The sequence below is a fragment of the Pipistrellus hanaki genome (assembly GCF_964339955.1).
Source record: "Pipistrellus hanaki genome assembly, chromosome: 11".
NCBI lineage: Eukaryota > Metazoa > Chordata > Mammalia > Chiroptera > Vespertilionidae > Pipistrellus > Pipistrellus hanaki.
The window spans coordinates 21,731,359-21,750,184 of NC_140513.1; the positions used below are offsets into that span (position 1 = coordinate 21,731,359).

The 18,826-nt window shown below is 48.2% G+C and overlaps 2 protein-coding genes across 4 annotated transcripts in view; both read left to right on the plus strand.

Moving 5' to 3' along the window:
- Positions 1–1,620: 1,620 nt before the first annotated feature.
- PGAP4 (post-GPI attachment to proteins GalNAc transferase 4) lies at positions 1,621–16,602 on the plus strand. 3 transcript variants are annotated; one of them, XM_084899746.1, is made up of 2 exons: positions 1,621–1,758; positions 12,670–16,602. In XM_084899746.1, exon 2 carries the CDS (start codon positions 12,749–12,751, stop codon positions 13,958–13,960), a length of 1,212 nt encoding a protein of 403 aa, XP_084755872.1. In that variant the 5' UTR covers positions 1,621–1,758; positions 12,670–12,748; the 3' UTR covers positions 13,961–16,602. The 3 variants fall into 3 exon arrangements, with proteins under 3 accessions (XP_084755872.1, XP_084755874.1, XP_084755873.1); XM_084899748.1 differs by lacking the exon at positions 1,621–1,758 and adding an exon at positions 1,863–2,153; XM_084899747.1 differs by lacking the exon at positions 1,621–1,758 and adding an exon at positions 1,863–2,126.
- The window catches only part of ALDOB (aldolase, fructose-bisphosphate B), a 47,910-nt gene continuing 30,740 nt past the window's right edge, over positions 1,657–18,826 (plus strand). The window contains exon 1 of the mRNA XM_084899749.1: positions 1,657–1,758. Within this exon, the coding sequence (XP_084755875.1) occupies positions 1,736–1,758 (23 nt within the window). The 5' untranslated portion in view covers positions 1,657–1,735. The remainder of the gene's footprint in view (positions 1,759–18,826) is intronic.

Genomic DNA, 18,826 nt, shown 5'->3' on the forward strand with positions numbered 1-18,826 from the left:
TTGCCCTTTATATTCTTCAATGTCACTAAAATGTGTTTAACTGTGAGTTGATTTTTTTGTTTTGTTTTGTTTTACCAATTTCTCCTCTTTGACATTCCTTTCATCTTTTTTTTAAATTGATTTCAGAGAAAGGGAGGGAGAGGGAGATAGAGATAGAAACATTGATAAGAGAGAAAAATCCATCAGCTACCTCCTGCACGTCACCTACTGGGGACCAAGCTGCAATCTAGGCTTGTGCCCTGACCCGGAATATAACCAGTGACCTCCTGGTGCATGGGACATCGCTCAACCAACTGAGCCACACCCGGCGGGTTCATCTCTTTTTTAATTTCAAAAATCTATCTTTCGGTTTTTCAATATTTTCTCTTTTGTTTCTTTCCGCCTGGTATGCAAATTCACAATCCCTCTGAGCCTCAGTTTTCTTAACTTGGAATAGTAATAGTAGTGTACTAAAATCATGTGAATTCTGTGTTTTACACAGTGCCTAGCAAATAACCACTCCATTACAGTGGTCGTCAAACTCATCAGTCAAAAGAGCCAAATATCAACATACAATGATTGAAATTTGTTTTGAGAGCCAAATTTTTTAAACTTAAACTTCTTCTAATGCCACTTCTTCAAAATAGACTCGCCTAGGCCGTGGTATTTTGTGGAAGAGCCACACTCAAGGGGCCAAAGAGCCGCATGAGGCTCTCGAGCCGCAGTTTGCCGACCACAGAACTAGCAGACTAGATTGACCAGCTCTGTCAATTGGACAAGATTCATTTGGCCAACCCCCGATTTTTCCATCTGTAAGATGGGTACATTATCATCTATCTGTCAAAATTAAAGGTGGGGATGGTACTGCTTCCAACTCCAATGAACCACCAAGGCCTCTCCTAGGAGAGTCTGACAGGTAAGTGGAAAGAGCTACAGACCTAAACCCCATGCGTGGCTAGGTGATCTTGTTAAACCAAGCCTTTCTGCTTTTTAAATACATATTTACATTTTTGGCTTTTGGAATAAGGATTTCACTTGGCTAAATATCTTCTCAAATCTCTCATCATTTGCAAATTGAAGATGGCAATCCCTAAGGCACAGGAGTGAAGTGATAGCTAGGGGAATGCTCATAGGTGCCTGGGGTAAAGCTGGATACAGTGGAGACTGGGGGGTGGAAGTGGTGTCCGTTATTATCATTAGAAATATATTGTTATTGTTGAGCGTGTTACAGATGCCTCCCATTTTCCCCTTTGCCTCCCTCCACCTGTCTCCAGCTCCACCCCAGACCGTCACCACACTATTTTCCGCGTTCATGAGTTACGCATACAAATCCTTTGGTTACTCTCTTTCCCCTCCTCCTTCCCCTTCCCTCTAACATCTGTCCGTCTGTGTCATGCTTCCACGCCTCTGGACCTATTATGTTTTTATTATGGGCCAAAGCAAATCCCTCCTGCAGAGAACAGCTGAGGCTGCGATCAGCACAGAGACTCCATCCCTACCTCCTGTCAACTTCCTTTGCCCGGAGCCTGCGATTCCCTCCCTGCCCGTCAGCGGGCGCCTTCCGCCGTCATTTTCATCCCAAGTTAGCTTTGGGGGTCGCCCTCGCTCAGCAGCTCGCAGGTCACATGGAGCTGCGCGGCACGGGGGAAGGCGAGGCGAAGGCGCGCCCCCAAAGCGCTTCGGGCTTCGGCAGAGGCTCCTGCCTGGCACGGCAGCAGCCGGTCTAGGCAACCAGAGGCGGCCCAGGGCGCAGAGGATGGAGCTGGCCGCCCCCACCGGGTAGGTGTCCGCCGCGCACGGTCTTCCCAGCACCTTTGGCACCGCGACCGGGACGCGCACCGGGGAGACTCCCGATCGCGGGGCCGGAGTGCGGGGCGGCCGCCGCCGGCGCGGGGAGCAGCTGCGGGCCGGCCCAGCCGGGGAGGGCCCGCGCCGGGCCGTGCGCTCTGGGCAGGCGGCCTTGGCCTTGGCCCTGGCCCGAGCCACGGAGCCGGCCGCTTCCTTCCTTCCAGAGAACCGGGAGGACCCCGGAAGGGCTCCCGGCGCGGGGCCGGGGCCCGCGGCGGCGCAGGAATGAATGGGGGTCGCGGCGAGGGCGCCTCCCCGCCCTGCGCCCGCTCTGGCTGCGCCGCGAGGCCGACGGGAAGGTGCCAGCGAGGCGGGTGCGGGTCCAGGTAAGACCCCCGATCCCCTCCGTCTGCCTCGCTCCTGCCCAGCCCGGCGGGGCCGAGCCGCCTCCGAGCCGATCGCCTAATGGCCGCCCGCCCGCGGCGAGGCCCATGGCGCTGCCACCCCCGGGCCAGCCCGGCGCGCTCGGACGCGCGGCTGCGGGGATGGGTGTCTGCGGCGATGGGTGTCTGCGGGCAGTGGGTGGCTGCGGACCACCTCGCAGCCCGGGGGCCGAGAAAGGGCTGCCAGGCGGGGACAGGCGACCCTCCCAGGGCCCGGGAGGACCGGCCGAAGGGCGCCCGCGCCGCGATCGGGGCTGTCAGCTGGGCCTGCGGGAGTGGAAACTGAGGCCCGCGCGGCGGGGATGCCCAAGGTCAGCGGCGGGCGGCGCTGGGCCCGGGACCCGGGGCTTCCACTCCGGTTCGCTGTCCATGGGAAGGGCGAGGGCGCACCGGCCGGTCTCCCTCGCCCTCTCCCCGGCCTGCGCCCGGGAGTGGCCGGTGCCGCACTGCGCCCGCCCGCGGGGCCGGAGGCCAGAGCTCCCGCCGGCGGGGCGGGTCCCGGGCATCCCCCACTCCTCGTCCCTGGTGGTCCACGGGGGTCCGCCCGGCGGCTCCAGGCACCTCGCCGTGCAGGCCTGCGCGAATTTCCCCCAGAGAATTAAACCCCTTGTAAGGGAGGAGAGAGCCTTTTTAGGGGTGCATTTCTAGAGTGCATTCAGCCGGGTACTTGAGGAGGTGAGAAGAGACAAGCCTAACACTTTACGTTATTAAGATTATTAGAAAAAAATTTAAAATATATTTTATTGATTTTTTTTTTTTTACAGAGAGGAAGGGAGAGGGATAGAGAGCTAGAAACATCGATGAGAGAGAAACATCGATCAGCTGCCTCCTGCACACCCCCCATTGGGGATGTGCCCGCAGCCTATGTACACGCCCCTGACAGGAATCGAACCTGGGACCCCCTCAGTCTGCAGACCAAAGCCCTATCTACTGAGCCAAACCGGTTTGGGCTAGAAATTTTTTTTAAAGGCAAAGTGTATTACAAAACTAATTCAGGAAACAAAAAATGTAAAGGAGAAAATAAAGATAACTTAAATTTCATCTTTTAGTTAGATGGTAGAGATTTTTCTGGATAGGTTACGTTTTCCCTGCATGCACACTGTTGAACCAATAACATGCCCGTCCCCCTCCCCCCACTAAAAAAAATCGTTTTAATTTGCATGTTGATTACCCAAGGGAAAGGACCACCTTTTCCAATGTGTTGTTGACCCAGGGTCAACCAATGCCTCTTCCTAAATGTCTTGGCCTTTTGCACTGGTGTGGGTGAATTGACTTAATTCTGTTGCCACCTTTTCGGTGGACTTTCTGTTCGTGATTTTTAAACACTCTTTCTGTATTACGCATGAAAGTAGTAATCCTGTCATTTATGTTTCACAGCCTTTCCCAGTTTCCCTAATGTTTTTTGTCAGTTTTTTAAATCTTTGACCATATGCAAGTTTAACTTTTTATTTAGTCCAATCTGTTTTTCTTTTTCTGCATTGTTTCTGCTTGAGAAACCTTGCTTTCCTAACCCAGGTTTATATAAAGATTCTCCTGTAGTTTCTCCTGGTACTCTAAAGCTTTCATTTAGACATTTAAGCATGGAATTTATTCTAGGTTGAGTTGTAAAATGGAGAGCTACTGTTGCTGCAAAGCTATTAAGCCTTTTTTTTTTCTACCCCTGATTTAAATTGCTACAATTATGATAGAATAAATTATGACATATTTGTATCTGTATGTGGATTTTTGCATCTATGTCAGTATATGTGGGTGTCAGTGCACCAAATTTTAATGACTGAAGATTTATAAGAGGTTTAATGTCTGGTTTGGCAGATTCTGATTACCCACTATCATCATTTTCCTGGATTTAAAAAAAAAAATCAGGTGTTGTGTTTTTTTTAAAGGTACTGTTTAAGTGCAAGAAAATGCACAATTTAAATGTATATATTTTGATGAGTTTTGTCAAATGTAACCACCATCACAATAATAAAATCATGGAGTACTCCTTTAGCTTGATGTCATCATGGCACAGGGACCATGTTAATTTCTAATATAACCTTCCAATTTTAGTTTATGTGCCACCAACGTAGCATTTCCTAGCAGTCTCTGTTAGTACTAACGCCAGATGATCTTTAGACTGCTTTGCTTAAAGGAACCAGCCTCTTCCTGCTCCACCAAAACAAACAAACTACGTTCATATTTCTACTTGGTTTTCGATAACAAGGGTCCTGAGAGTAGGGTCATGCTCTCCCTCCCAGTGCCTGACCCACAGGACTCGGTATTTGTTGAATGGGTAGTTGTTAACTTCAACAAATGATTACAAAAGTAACATGTGCTTTTTGCATAAACATAGAAAGCAGAACAGGAAACCTCCATCCCCCGCACTTTCCTCTCTTCTGCACTAATAAATGATACTCCCCATTACCAATAAAATGATCAGACTGTGAACATTTTTCTACGGTTCACATTGACTTCGTTTGCATTTTCCCCTTAGAGACTTTTTAAATCTGCTCAGTTGCTGTAGCAAATTACCATCGGCTGTGGAACATTTCTCCCCTTCTGGAGGCTGGGAGTCAGATCAGGGGCCAGTTTCGCTGGTTCTGGTGAAGGCCCTGTTCCTGGATTACAGAAGGCCGCCTTCCCGCTGTGTCCTCCCTGGCGGAGCAGAGAGAGGGAGCAAGCTCTCACCTATCTCACTTACAAAAGCCCTGATCCCATGAAAGCTCCAGGGGCCTAATGACCTCCCAAAGACCCTGTCTCCCAATGCCAGCACGCTGGGAGTCAGGGTTTTCATATATGAGTTTTGAGGAACGTAAACATTCAGTCCGTAACAGAGGCCTAGCAAAGACTCTTCTGTCAGTAGATGTAAACCTTTCTCTCTTCTTTTTAATGTCTCAGATCATCCTCTGGTGTAATTATCCTAAACATCTGCCCTCTTTCTCTCTCTTTCTTTCTATAAAACTGCCCCGAACATTCCCTGTCCGTCTTTGGTAGCATGTGTTTGCATTTCTGCAGGGTAGATTCCTGCAAGTAGAATTTCTGTGTCAAAGGGTATGTCCATAAAATATTTTTATAGATACCGTTCCAACTGTCCCTCCAAAGGTTGCACCAGTTTATATGAAAGTGCCCATGGGCTGAACTTCCTCTTGAAGTAAATTGAATTGACCTTATGTTAAATATAGAGATAAATTTTGGAGAAAAAGACCCCTATCTCCTCTTCCCTTCGTGAGTCTCAGCAGCTGGGGAAATGTTATTTTTCTCCACTTATTAAAGACTTTTTTAAGTGCTCTTCTTAAAATATGTTGCATATTTCTGCATATGTCTTAAATTTATTTCTATCTATTTTAGATACCACTTTGTCTGGTATTTTTTTTATCCCATTCGTTAGTTTGGTGATTGATTAGATGGAACTGATTTTACATATTAATGTTACTGTCCACATTCTGAAAGACTTCTATCATTTCTAATGTTAGAAATGAGTTGATCTGTGCTCATGTGGCCAATTTCATAGCTGGAGAATTGGGGCATATGGAGGTCAACCGACTTGACCATGGTCGGGTACTGAGCCTCTTCTGTGTGTCGAGTACTGTGCTGGGTCTGTGAGGGAAACCAAAGATAAATCAGACTGAACCCATGAACAAGGGCTTTATACATTCCAAGGGCCATGAATAAAGCCATGGAAGGCAGCAGGCACCATGGGAAAACATGGGCTATGAAATTTGTGCTGTGTTTGGAAGTTGGTAGCTCCCCCATTCCCCTTCCCCCCATCTAAATGGGATTAGTTCCATTGCTATTTGAGAGTGTTATCTTGGTCCAAAGAAATAACGTGAGTCTATTGTAGTACAATGCTTGGATATGTAGTTGGAGCTTAATAAAGCGGTAGCTATAAATAGGTACAGTCTAAAGTAGAAAGTGTCAAAGGAATGCCTTTGGCTGAAAGTTCAAGGAAAGTGCCCCAGCACTTGAGAAGAAAAAACAGGTATTTTTCTGGTTGGCATAGATTAGGGTTGGCTTTTGGAAGAGTGTATTTGAGCTGCCTCCTGGTGGCTAATGTAGCCTCTGGGAGAAGATTTGGGTCTGGAAAGATAGTGGGAACTGGATTGTGAAGAATCTTGGCGAAGGATTTGGAGTTCATTCTGCAAGTCACTGGGGACGCCTTGAACAGGTCTACAGAATAGAGTGCCACGTTCAGACCTGTCGGATGCTGACAACATAAAACATTCCCATCGTTTGCACAGTGTCTTGTGTCTGACAAAGGCCTTTCGTGACTGTTGCCTCATTTCATCTCCACCGCACCCCCATAAATGACATAGCCTTTATTTTCCACTTTGCAAGACGGCAAAACTGCCTTGGCGAGATCAAACGATCTCCTTACACAAACTCACCTCATTAGCAAGTGTTGCTGTTACCGGGTCACTTCAGTGCCAAGGGCTGGCCCCGGGCCTGCCCAACTGTCAGGGACTCCTGTCAGGTGACCTCCAGGTTCCTGATTTGCACAGGAAAAGTTTCCAGACTGGTTGAAGTGAGAACAAAGCAAGTTTTATTCAGGCAGAGAAAACGAAAGAGGCCAGGGCTGGGTGGTGAGGCTGTGAAAGAAGCAGAGAAGTTCACATGGAAATGGACTTGAGCCAACTGGCAGGTGAGTTTCGCACATGGTCTACCTTTTCTTGTGACTCTGTGTGTTTCCGAGCGGTTGCTGCTAAGTGTTGCTGTGCCAAATTCTGCCTCTGCCTCTGGTTGGGAGGGGGCCTTGTTGTCCTTAACTTCTGAGACCACCTCAGGGGGTTCTTGGATAAACTGTTTCCCTTTTATCGTGCACGGAAGTGGGGGCTCTGGAGAGAGGATGTCAGCTCTGCTCCTCCATCCTCGTTCCCCTTGTTGACATTTCCCTTAACTGCTTTCTGTCTGGTCTCACTGGGACCAAAACAGCTTCCTCTTTTTAAAAAAATATATTTTATTGGCTTTTTACAGAGAAGAAGGGAGAGGTAGAAACATCGACCAGCTGCCTCCTGCACACCCCCTATTGGGGTGTGCCCGCAACCAATGTACATGCCCTTGACCAGAATCGAATCTGGGACCCTTCAGTCCGCAGACCGATGCTCTATTTACTGAGCCAAACCAGTTTCGGCCAAAACAGCTCCCTCTTGAAGTCGGAAGCCTTTTGGGAGCCTGCTGCAGTCGGCTGGCCTGGATGGAGGTTGTGAAGAGTAACCAGCGGATGGAAGTGAAGAAGGGCAAGGGGAGGAGAGACGAGGAATGGCTAGGACTCGGGAAATGGATTGGTGTGAGAAGTCAGAACGTACTGGTCTTTACAGCCAGGTGCCTGGAGAGCGGTGGTGGGGTTTGTGGAGGAGGCTGGCTTGGGAAGCGTATGTCACAGGGTTGTTATCTCCTGGTGCTCAGCTCAGCCGGTGCTCTGCCACCCCTGCTCCTGCGACCCTTCAGCTTCATTTTCGGAAGAGGCACTAAAATGTGACGGCCACTGTCGCTCCGTCGATGCATCTTAGCCCTGTTTCACGGTTATTTCTTGGTGCCTTTGTCCTTCATGGCCTGCCCTGACAGCTCCATCCTAGACGTGGTAACAGGCATAATCCAGTTTAGGAACTGTTTGTGTTTCAAAGTGCACTAGCAAGGGGTGGACAAGAATTTCAGTAACGCTGGTGCCTTGGTATCGGGGCTGTGAAGGCAGGGTTGCTTCCAGACCACCTCACCCGATGCCAATCGGTAGACAGCATTGTTGGAGTGTGGGCCTGAGCCGGCATCCTCATGGAGACTTTGGACTTCTGGAAAAGGCAATCAGAATGATACTGTAGACACAGCTCTTCGTCTGTCCCAGCCCTGGGACTGGGCTGGGAGTGGAGCACTCCTTCCCTCAAACTACCAATGGAAGATTCCATGCCTTCAGGTCTGTTCTCCTAACACCAGTGGTCTTACAACCAGGTCCGTAAAGTGAACTAAATTTTAGGTGGGATTGGTCACCGCATGCCACCGTGCAGCCATTGGTTAAATCCTTTAAGAAGTGGCTTTAAAAAGATAACAAGAACACGGTCCCAAATGCCTGCGTAAAGTCATGTAGCCAGATTTTAGGCAAAGCAGACATTAAATGAAGGATCTGATCCCAGCTCGCGTGGCTGAAGGTGGGCGTGCTAGATTGCATTGTTGCTCAAGACATTTTCTGCCCCTCCCTGGAGAGACATACTTTCCTGTAGTCATGGACTTCAGGCTTGGCCATCTGTTTGTAGAACCCCCTGTCTTGTGGAAGATGACATAACTCCGCCCTGTCCGATGTCAGAGTTGCTGTGGTCAGTGAATGTAGATGGGCATCAATGCTTCTCTCTCTCTCTCTCTCTCTCTAATAAAAATCATCCTCAGGAGAGGATAAAAATCTAGGGCTGTTCATCACCACGGAAAGAGCTAATGTGAGTGATTCTGAGCCGCAGCTGTGAGAGCCAGCATGGGCCTCACTCTCTGTCCCTCTCCCCTCCGCCACAAAACCAGCCATGGTGAGGGAAGAGGCACTCTGCCTGCCTGGGACCTGGAGTGTAGATGACACGGAGCAGAGACAGTTGACCCATAATGCAAAGGAATGTGAGCAAGAATCAAACCTCAGTTTTTATAAACCCCTGGGACTTTGGGGTCTTTGCTGTAGCCTGTTCTGACCTATACAATATATCATGATAGGGAGCCAGGTGTCTTCGGAGTGAGCATTCTAGACATTGCCCAGACTCTCTGAGCAGATTGCGAGATCCTATCTTTTTTCCAGAAACCAGTCTGCTGCTTCCCCTTGCTCTGCTCTGTGGACAAGTACATTTCTCTGGCTCACGGCTTTGGCCCGTGCACGGTGAGTGGACTTGACCTGTGGCCCACTTAAGCGAGGCTGTGGGTGAATCTGCATATTTTGATTCTTGTATAGTTGCCACCCAGCCGAGGAGCACGCCCAGGTGGCCGTTCTGCAACTTGACAGGAATGGGATGTCTGTGTAGTGGCCTGATTCTGACTTGCAGCCTGGAGCTGAACCCAGACTGAGCTGTAGCTGTCCACAGACCAGCGACCACGAAATGCATGTTGTTATTGTAAGCCATGAACATCTGGGGCTATCGCCTTGGCGCGGAGCGTTGTCCTGTACGCCAGGAGGTTTGAGATTTGGATTCGATTCCTGGTCAGCACATACCTAGGTTTCAGGTTGTATCCCCAGTGGGCGAGTGTGCAGGAGGCTACCAATTGATGTTTCTCTCTCACATCAATGTTTCTCTCTCTCTCTCTCTCTCTCTCTCTCTCTCTCTCTCTCTCTCTCTCATTAATAAAAACCATCCTCGGGAGAGGATAAGAAAAATCTGGGCCTATTCATCACCCTGGCAAGAGCTGATCAGTCATCAGGGACCATGTGTTCTCTGAACAGAAGGAACCCCTCTCCTTCACTAATCATCAGTAGAACAGTGGTCTCACACCGGATTTTTAAGATTTCTGAGATGTTAATGATTTCATTGCTCCCAGTATAGGGAAATTGCCTGGGATTAAAGGTCCTCTTTATATCAGCACTGGGTTCCTTAGTTTCCATCCCAATAAGTAATGAAATCTAAGGAACATCGTCATGCTTGCTTTATAAACACAGCTTTAAGAAAGTCCTCTTCCTCCCCTCTGCTACCTGGAACACACAAGTCTCTTTCGTACAGAAGTTCTGGAGCCAGCCCTGCAAGCACACCAGGCCCCTTAGCAAGATCCTAGGCCAGCGGTCGCCAACCTTTCGGACCTCACAGACCACCAGTGGTCCGCAGACCACTGGTTGACAACCACTGTCCTAGACCAAACATGTCTAACTCACGGCCCATGGGCCGCATGCGTACCACAACTAATATTTTTGCAGCCCATCCAATATAATGGTATATAAGAAACATTTTAATAAAAATTTTGTAACTTAATTTTTACAATACCCTATTGTACATAATTATTAATAATGAACTACAACATTCGCTAATGACTAATGACTATAATGGTAAAGTGCTATTCATTAGGTACAGGCGCACCATTTCTCCCCACTAATACTAGCAGCAAATATTTTAGCAGCCGATTACCCCGACATTAGTTTTGTACTGACTTGTTTGGTGTGCACAACAGGAAATACTTCGCTTTCGGAGAACAAGAAAAATGGATTTATTTGCGTTATGCTTATTAATTTGTGCAGTTATTCGGTGTCTGGTAAGTTAGTGTTCAAGAAAAAAAATAATTTTTATTAAAAAGTTCTATTATTTTATGTTGACGGTTACTCATTTATTTCAGCCCTTTGTATTCAGCATGTCTCTATCGAAATAAACCTATGTTTCTATGAAAATTGAAGCTCTTGTTTTTTTGCGGCCCATATAAACGTAAACCTTGTTTGTTTGGCCTGTGTTAGCTTTTGAGTTTGACATGCTTGTCCTACTTAGACAATTCAAGCAGGAAGCCAAGGGCCTGGGAGAACTTGGTGCTTGCAGGGCCTCTCTGGTCATATCTGGTGTAAAGGTGTGCCCTCACTCAGTGTGTTATTCAGTAAATATTGTGGACTTGACCCTTCCGTAGTGGTAGGTGCTGGGTATCCATGGTAATCCAGACAGACAAGCTTATGTTTTGCTGGGGCAGGCTGGCTGAACCGAGGGTTAGCTAGGAATCTAGCAAGCTCCTGTTATGCATGAAATTGCTGGGATTGGATCTTTATGTCAAATATATTAAAGTTGAAAATCTATTTTCTGTAAGTCGGTACCTTTAAACCCAAAGGTGTAAGTAGGTATTTAATAAAATGCTTTTATCTCACCCTAGTCCCTAAGCCACCTAGTTCCCTTCTCCCTGTCGGGGAACATGGGGGAGGCAACTGATCAATGTATCTCTCTCGCATGGATGTTTCGCTCTCCCTCTCTCTCACTCCCTTCTGCCACTCTCTCTAAAGACCAATGGGGAAAATATCCTCAGGTGAGGATGAACAATAACAAAAGTCTGTGAAGAATATGCAGCAGACACAGTGTGTGACTCACAAAGTCTAAAATACCACTTACTGTCTAACACTTTACAGAAAGAGATTGCCAACGTACAGTCTCAAACATACTGAGGAAGGGAGGCAGTTTCAACAAGATGACAGAGAAAGGCAGGGTCCACATCATGAAGGGCCTTGTGGACCATGATAAGAAGATTGGGTTTTATTAAGAGATCAAAGGAAAACCAAGGAAGGGTTTTAAGCAAGAGATTGACATGATCAGATGCATATTTTTAAATCAATTGTATGCATTCGCATTTATATGTGCCCCCCACACATGAGTACACACACACACACACACTCCCAAAAAATCCCACCCCAGGACTAAAGAGTGTCACATTGTTGTGTTACTAAAAACTGTCACTAGAAACGTGTGAGGAAGGAGGATGGGTAGCAGGTTCATACCAAACACAGACCTGGGCTTTGTCATTATGACCACATTGTCATCTTAGCACTTACTATGTGTCTTTCTCCCCTCACTGCCCCCCACTGTCCCCACTCATGCCCTCATCCCCCTGATGTCTGTGTCCATTGGTTAGGCATATATGCATGCATACAAGCCCTTTGGTTGATCAGTCCCCCTTACCCTCACCCTCCCTTACCTTCCCTCTGAAGTTTGACGGTCTGATTGATGCTTCTCTGTCTCTGTTTTTGTTCATTAGTTCATGTTGTTCATTATATTCCACAAATGAGTGAGATCATGTGGTATTTACCTTTTTCCGACTGGCTTATTTCACTTAGCATAATGCTCTCCAGTTCCATCCATGCTGTTGCAAATGGTAAGAATTCCTTCTTTTTTTTTTTTTTTTTTTTTACCGCAGTGCAGTATTCTATTGTGTAGATGTACCACAGTTTTTTAATCCATTCATCTGCTGATGGGCACTTAGGCTGTTTCCAAATCTGAGCTATAATAAATTATGCTGCTATGAACATAGGGGTGCATATATCCTTTCTGATTGGTGTTTCTAGTTACTTGGGATATATTCCTAAAAGTGGGATCACTGGGCCAAATGGGTATTCCATTTTCAGGTTTTTGAGGAAACTCCATACTATTCTCCACAGTGGCTGCACCAGTCTGCATTTCCACCAGCAGTGCATGATGATTCCTTTTTCTCCACATCCTCGCCAGCACTTGTTGTTTGTTGATTTGTTGATGATAGCCATTCTGACAGGTGTGAGGTGGTACCGCATTGTCGTTTAAATCATCTCTCGGATGATTAGTGACTTTGAGCATGCTTTCATATGTCTCTTGGCCTTCCTTCTGTCTTCCTTTCGAAAAGTATCTATTTAGGTCTGTAGTAGCAGGCTAATATTTAAGTTGAGGATGATGTTATAAATACCCAAATGGCCCTTGGCAGAAAAAGGCTTCCCCACCCCTGCCCATTTCTAATAGCCACACAACCTAGACCTGGAATTTCTGGTTTGAGATACGCTGAGTCCTGTCCGTTGACCAGTCTCTGCCTCCTCTTCCTTCAGGGTTGACTTGCACTGACCTGGGCCTGCGGTCCAGGATGGTTTGTTCTCGGGACCAGACCTGACCAGAGAAGTCGGCCTCATGAGCACGTCCGCCTCCCACGCGGCCATGCTCCTCCGGAGGCTGAGGCGGCTCTCCTGGGGCAGCACGGCCGTCCAGCTCTTCGTCCTGACCGTGGTGACGTTTGGCCTGCTGGCCCCCCTGGCCTGCCACCGGCTTCTCCACTCCTACTTCTACCTTCGCCACTGGCACCTGAACCAGATGAGCCAAGATTACCTGCAGCAGAGCCTGAAGGAGGGCGAGGCCGCCCTCCACTACTTCGAGGAGCTGCCCTCCGCCAACGGCTCGGTGCCCATCGTGTGGCAGGCCACCCCCCGGCCCTGGCTGGTCATCACCATCGTCACGGTGGACAGGCAGCCCGGCTTCCACTACGTCCTGCAGGTGGTGTCCCGGTTCCACCGGCTCCTCCAGCAGTGCGGCCCCCCGTGCGAGGGCCACCAGCTCTTCCTGTGCAACGTGGAGCGCAGCGTGAGCCACGGGGACGCCAAGCTGCTGTCCAGGTACGTGCCCGTGGCCAACCGCTACGAGGGCACCGAGGACGACTACGGGGACGACCCCTCCACCAACTCGTTCGAGAAGGAGAAGCAGGACTACGTCTACTGCCTGGAGTCCTCCCTGCAGACCTACAACCCGGACTACGTCCTGATGGTGGAGGACGACGCCATCCCCGAGGAGCAGATCTTCCCCGTGCTGGAGCACCTCCTGCGGGCCCGCCTCTCCGAGCCCCACCTCCGGGACGCCCTGTACCTGAAGCTCTACCACCCGGAGAGGCTGCAGCACTACATCAACCCGGAGCCCATGCGGATCCTGGAGTGGGTCGGCGTGGGCATGGTGCTGGGGCCCCTGCTCACCTGGCTCTACATGCGGTTCGCCAGCCGCCCGGGCTTCAGCTGGCCCGTCCTGCTCTTCTTCTCGCTCTACAGCATGGGGCTGGTGGAGCTGGTGGGCAGGCACTACTTCCTGGAGCTGCGGCGGCTGAGCCCCTCGCTCTACAGCGTGGTCCCCGCCTCGCAGTGCTGCACCCCGGCCATGCTCTTCCCGGCCCCCGCGGCCCGCCGCACCCTCACCTACCTGTCCCAGGTGTACTGCCACCAGGGCTTCGGCAAGGACATGGCCCTGTTCTCGCTGCTGCGGGCCAAGGGCGAGCGGGCCTACGTGGTGGAGCCCAACCTCGTGAAGCACATCGGGCTCTTCTCCAGCCTCCGGTACAACTTCCACCCCAGCCTGCTCTAGGGGGCCCGGGACAGAGACCCTTTCCTGGAATCGGCGGCTGCTCGGAGATGCGAACGCCGAGCTCCTCACCGAGACACGGCCGCTTGCAGATGTTTCGTTGTGTCACGTTGCTGGGGGCAGAGGCATGGGGACAGCCGAGGAGAAGGCCAGTCAAGAAGCTTGGTGGGAGCAGCAGGTGGTCTCAGATCTGGACCTTTGTCCCCTCCACACAGCCGCACTGCCTCACGCAGTCTGACCCACCCAAGGCGGGGGGGTGGGGGGGGGGCGTTAAAATGCCGGTTACTTTCTCCAGTAGTGTTCAGCCCTGCTTTGCGATAGACACAGGGACTGCCCACAGGACTGTGCACCGCGATGTGGACTGTTCGAGGATGTGAAGGGTGGAACTTCGTGAAAGGCGAGGTCCTTTCGGATGGATTTCTTCCTCCCTGGGCATGAGAATGGATGTGTTTCGGATATCCTGTGTGTCTAAATAGGCGGGACCAGGATGATAGATTCTGCTTGCTGACCTGGTATAAGGAAAGCCAATAACAGCTGTGCGGTGCTGGCAGCACGGAGGCAGGTGACCTGGCTTCCGTTCCCTGCCTTTTTCTTCTCCGCGCTGCAGGGCACTGATGGCCAGTATTGTTGGTGAGAACCTTAAGGCACAGCAGAATCTGAAAGCACCTGACAGATCATCAAAGTCAGATCGCTTATGTTTATAATGGTGACTTAATAGTGAAGATGTCCGTCCTATCCCGATTATTGGAAAACTGGACACTGCAGAATGGTATTGAATGGATGAGCTCATTACGAACGGCATATCCCTCTCCCTAACTTTTCTGGCTAACCCGTCACCCTCATGTCCCTTCCTTCTAGGCAGCATGAGACAACATGGACTGTGAAGTCAGAAGACCTGCACTTTTATTTCAGATTTCTCTTACGTCCCGGTGGTGTGAACTTGGCCAAGTCATAACCGCTCGGAGTCTCAGTTTCTTCACCTGTAAAATGAGGCCAGTGGTACCTACCTTTTCAAGTTGCCTTGAGACTGTATGTAAAACACCTTATATGCGCTTAGCCCAGAGAGGGCACGTGGTAACGTCTAGTTCTTTTCTCTCCTGTAGTAAGTATGTAGAACTCGAGTGTATTTTGGATAAAAGTGTTAATGGTAGTGTTTAGAGTAGGAGATAGGACACAGAGCTGACACCTAGGAAGCTGCTGTTCTAGACCAACCACTGCTAGAATAAAGGCTGACTTGTCCTTGTGGCTTCCGGAGGGAACACAGCTTGGCCCCACCTCCAACCAAAGTAATTTTTCATTTGAACTGGAAGCGATCTGAGACACCTCTTGAACTTATTCCAAGACTATCATCTGAAAATTCCTTTTCTGGAGAATTACACATAAATGGCCTTGGATGAGACTTAGGGAACTGGTGGGCAACATGCCCCTTCCTGAGGACAGATGATTACGTGAGAGTTCACGCAGTTGTCCAGTCTGGCTCAGTGCCACATGCTCTGTTTGCGTTTACATTGATCCTCTCAAGAACAGGGAGGGAGTATACGGAGGTGGGGGTGGAGGAGGCAGTGGGTTCACCATCACACTTTACAGGTGAACGAACTGAGAGCCAGAGATGTTAAACAACTCCAGGACCACACAGCCGAGCAGGAACTGAAACATAGCTCTTCTGACTTCCGGCCCCTGTGGTTCATCCCATCCATGTTATAGATATCTGTGTAGTCCAATTCTCTTTTGTAAAATATGATTGTAACCTGGACTGAATACTATCTCTGTAAACTAAGATGGTAGAAACTCATTGTCATGGGGAACCAACAGGTATCAGTGTGTGTTGTGTTGTTATAGTGACCTGTTATGTATCTCCCAGGAACATCCATAGTGATCAGAGCTACTAGCGGACTTATTCAAGATGTTCAGATTCCACACCTTCATGCCTCCTCTCCCAGCAACTGGCCCACCCCCATGTTTGAGAGCAGAGCCAGCCTCATGTTTGAGAATAGAACCACCCTCAACCTATAGACCTCATGAGAGTTTATTGTGTTAATGATTGGATCTCCGCATGAAAATGTATTTGTCCGGTGGGAGAAGAGCCACATCTAAGCTAGAAAGGAACCATTGTTGGTTTCCATTTCTGCTGTTTCTAATTGAGATGTCTACCACATGCAGACACTCCCTCCCCCGTCTCCTTCATTCTGGATGACCAAGGCCATCTTTGCCTTGACTGATTTCTCTGCCTCTACACCAGGAATCTCCTCCCACTGATCTTAACTAGAGTCTGCCATCCTTGGACATTTTCTGCAGCTCAGTGCTGCCCTTTTATCTCTACCCACTTCTAGATTTTCTTCCCTTTTGTCCTTCATTCCTAGAGCCCGATTTTTGTATATTGTCCTTGATTAGGACAGCTAACAGCTTCACACCAAAGCTGAAGTCTCTCATTTAATCCCAAGCGAGGGGACTAGAGGAGAACCCAACTCCCCTTCCCATATCAAGGGACATAGGTTACCATATCAGTGAAGGTCTCTTAACAGTCCTGCTCATCTTTCAGAGTTTAAATTATAGTCAGGCCTCAGGAGCTCTCATTTGTGACTGAGTGTATTTGTGTAGACATTAGTTCAAATAAAAGCATCCATTCCACTGAGGTATCCTGAGAAGACTTTTTGTCATTGTCCTTTTCTTTCGATGGGATGGATTTTTGTGATGTGGCAATTAGTATCACACACACACACACACCATTGTACCGTTCCAGAGTACCATTCAAAAGTATGGGCTGTTCACTTGAAAATTCGTAACTGAGTTCCTTAAATGGAAACACATGAATCGTGCATTCTTTTTTGTTGTTGTTTAAAGAAAAATGGTAAGAATACTACAGTGTAACTGGAGAGTCCAAATAGGACTTATAAAATGATAGGCTAATCTAATTTACCTTGGCTACACTTCTCCTTTGGGAGGACTTATTTGATTGGTAACTTAATTTGGGTGGAGAGGCATTCTAATTGGGGTTGATTACTGTGGGACTTTTAGATACACTAAGATTCATTGTGAGTTGTGGTAACACATGCTATAAAACTGGGTAGTTTTAAGTCACCTGAACAATTGGGATATTTTTATCCCAACTACAAGGAATTTGCTGAGGAATGTTCATTAACTGTCACTTTTTTTTTTTTCTTTTTTCTTTTTTTTTTCGGTTGGATTTTATTTAGAAAACTTTTGGGGCTGTGTCAAAGACAGTTGGGATTGAATAGTGCTAATGGCAAAAATAAAGTACTTACTATATTAGAGCTGCCATGGAGACCTGCTGTGGCTGGCAGGTCACCCCGGCACTTGGATGATTCACAACAACGTGGGTCATCGCTGCTGAATGGGAATTTTTGGTTGAGAATGGAACAAATCATCGTGACCTTTTCCCTAACGACCCACATGGAAATATGGATAAATGAACTGATCTTTAAAATACATCTACATTCATCATTTGGAGATAAAAACATGAAACTCCAAAGGCAAATGATGAATTTATATATATTTAAAAAAATGAACAAGGAACAGGTGGCATAAGAATGTAGGAATGAGGCAGCTTTATTATGTCAGAGAAATGAGAGAAGAGGCCCATGATGAGAGTGAAGCAGAGGGCTCACATATGTCAGCTGTTCTTTCGTGTCCCACATGCCCTGGTATAATAAATCCTTTATGTGTGTTCGACTGTCATGAAATCGTTACAGGCTCAGTCTGTGGATAATGCAGAGGAGCTCAACAATGGATAGTCAGTGTTCTGGATAAATAATTCATCACCTTGCTGGGGAGGGCCTAGCATTGCGGGGCATTTAAAATAAACTCAAACCCCTACATTACCTCCCAGGCCACGTGTGATCTGGCCCCTGCAAACTCAGACTTCATGTCTTACCATCACTCCTGTCATGGTTCTCTAAGCTCTAAGCCCACAGGCTTCCCTTCATTTCCTGGCATTTGCTTCATGGCTTCTTGCTGCAAAGCCTTCCTCTCTGACTGACATGCTTTTCCTTTGCCTGAATATTTCCTATGACTCAAGTCTGAACTCAATTTTAATTCTCCTCCCTCTCACCCCCAGCAGACTTCCTTTCCAAAGCAGCCTCCCCCATTTCCAACCCCCTGATCCATCTGTCACTTTATCACATCACCCAGATTGCTTTCACAGCTCTCTCTTGTCATTAACTGAAATTCCCTTATTTATTATCTTGGGTATTTTTTCCCCTCTCCATCTCCTGCCATAGAATATATAAGGTCCACAGTATCAGAGGTCTTCTCTGCTTCATTTAATCCTTCCCCAAATCTTACACCCGTGGTCAGCAAACTGGCTCATGAGCCACATACGGCTCTTTGGCCCCTTGAGTATGGCTCTTCCACAAAATTCCAATGGCCTAGGCAAGTCTATTTTGAAGAAGTGGGCGTTAGAAGAAGTTTAAGTTTAAAAAATCTGGCTCTCAAAAGAAATTTCAATCGTTGTCCTGTTGATATTTGGCTCTGTGGACTAATGAGGTTGCCAACCACTGTCCTAGAGGAATACCTGACACATAGTAGGAAAGGAATGAGACCGAGAAGGAAAAGGGATTTACAGCGGAACTGCTACTGAACTCCAGGGATTCTCTGCTTGGGGTGTTCCAGTGGGAACAAGATGTGGTTGTCGCCAGGTGGTTTTATTTACTTGCAGCAAGAGAAGGAGATGGGATTCCTAAGCAAAGCTCTGCCTCCCCCAGCTAAGCCCTGGTATTGCTCTTAGACACTCTGGTCAGTTACATGTTTATTTCTTCTTTGCAGTTGATTACTTTTATTTATTTATTTATTTTGAGTTCCTGCCAGCTCATCCTATTTGTTTACTGCTGCCTCTGCAAAATCCTGTGCTAT

Bases quoted from the DNA above. Each gene is read 5' to 3' on its own strand.
- PGAP4 (XM_084899746.1), top strand. From the start codon at position 12,749: ATGAGCACGTCCGCCTCCCACGCGGCCATGCTCCTCCGGAGGCTGAGG.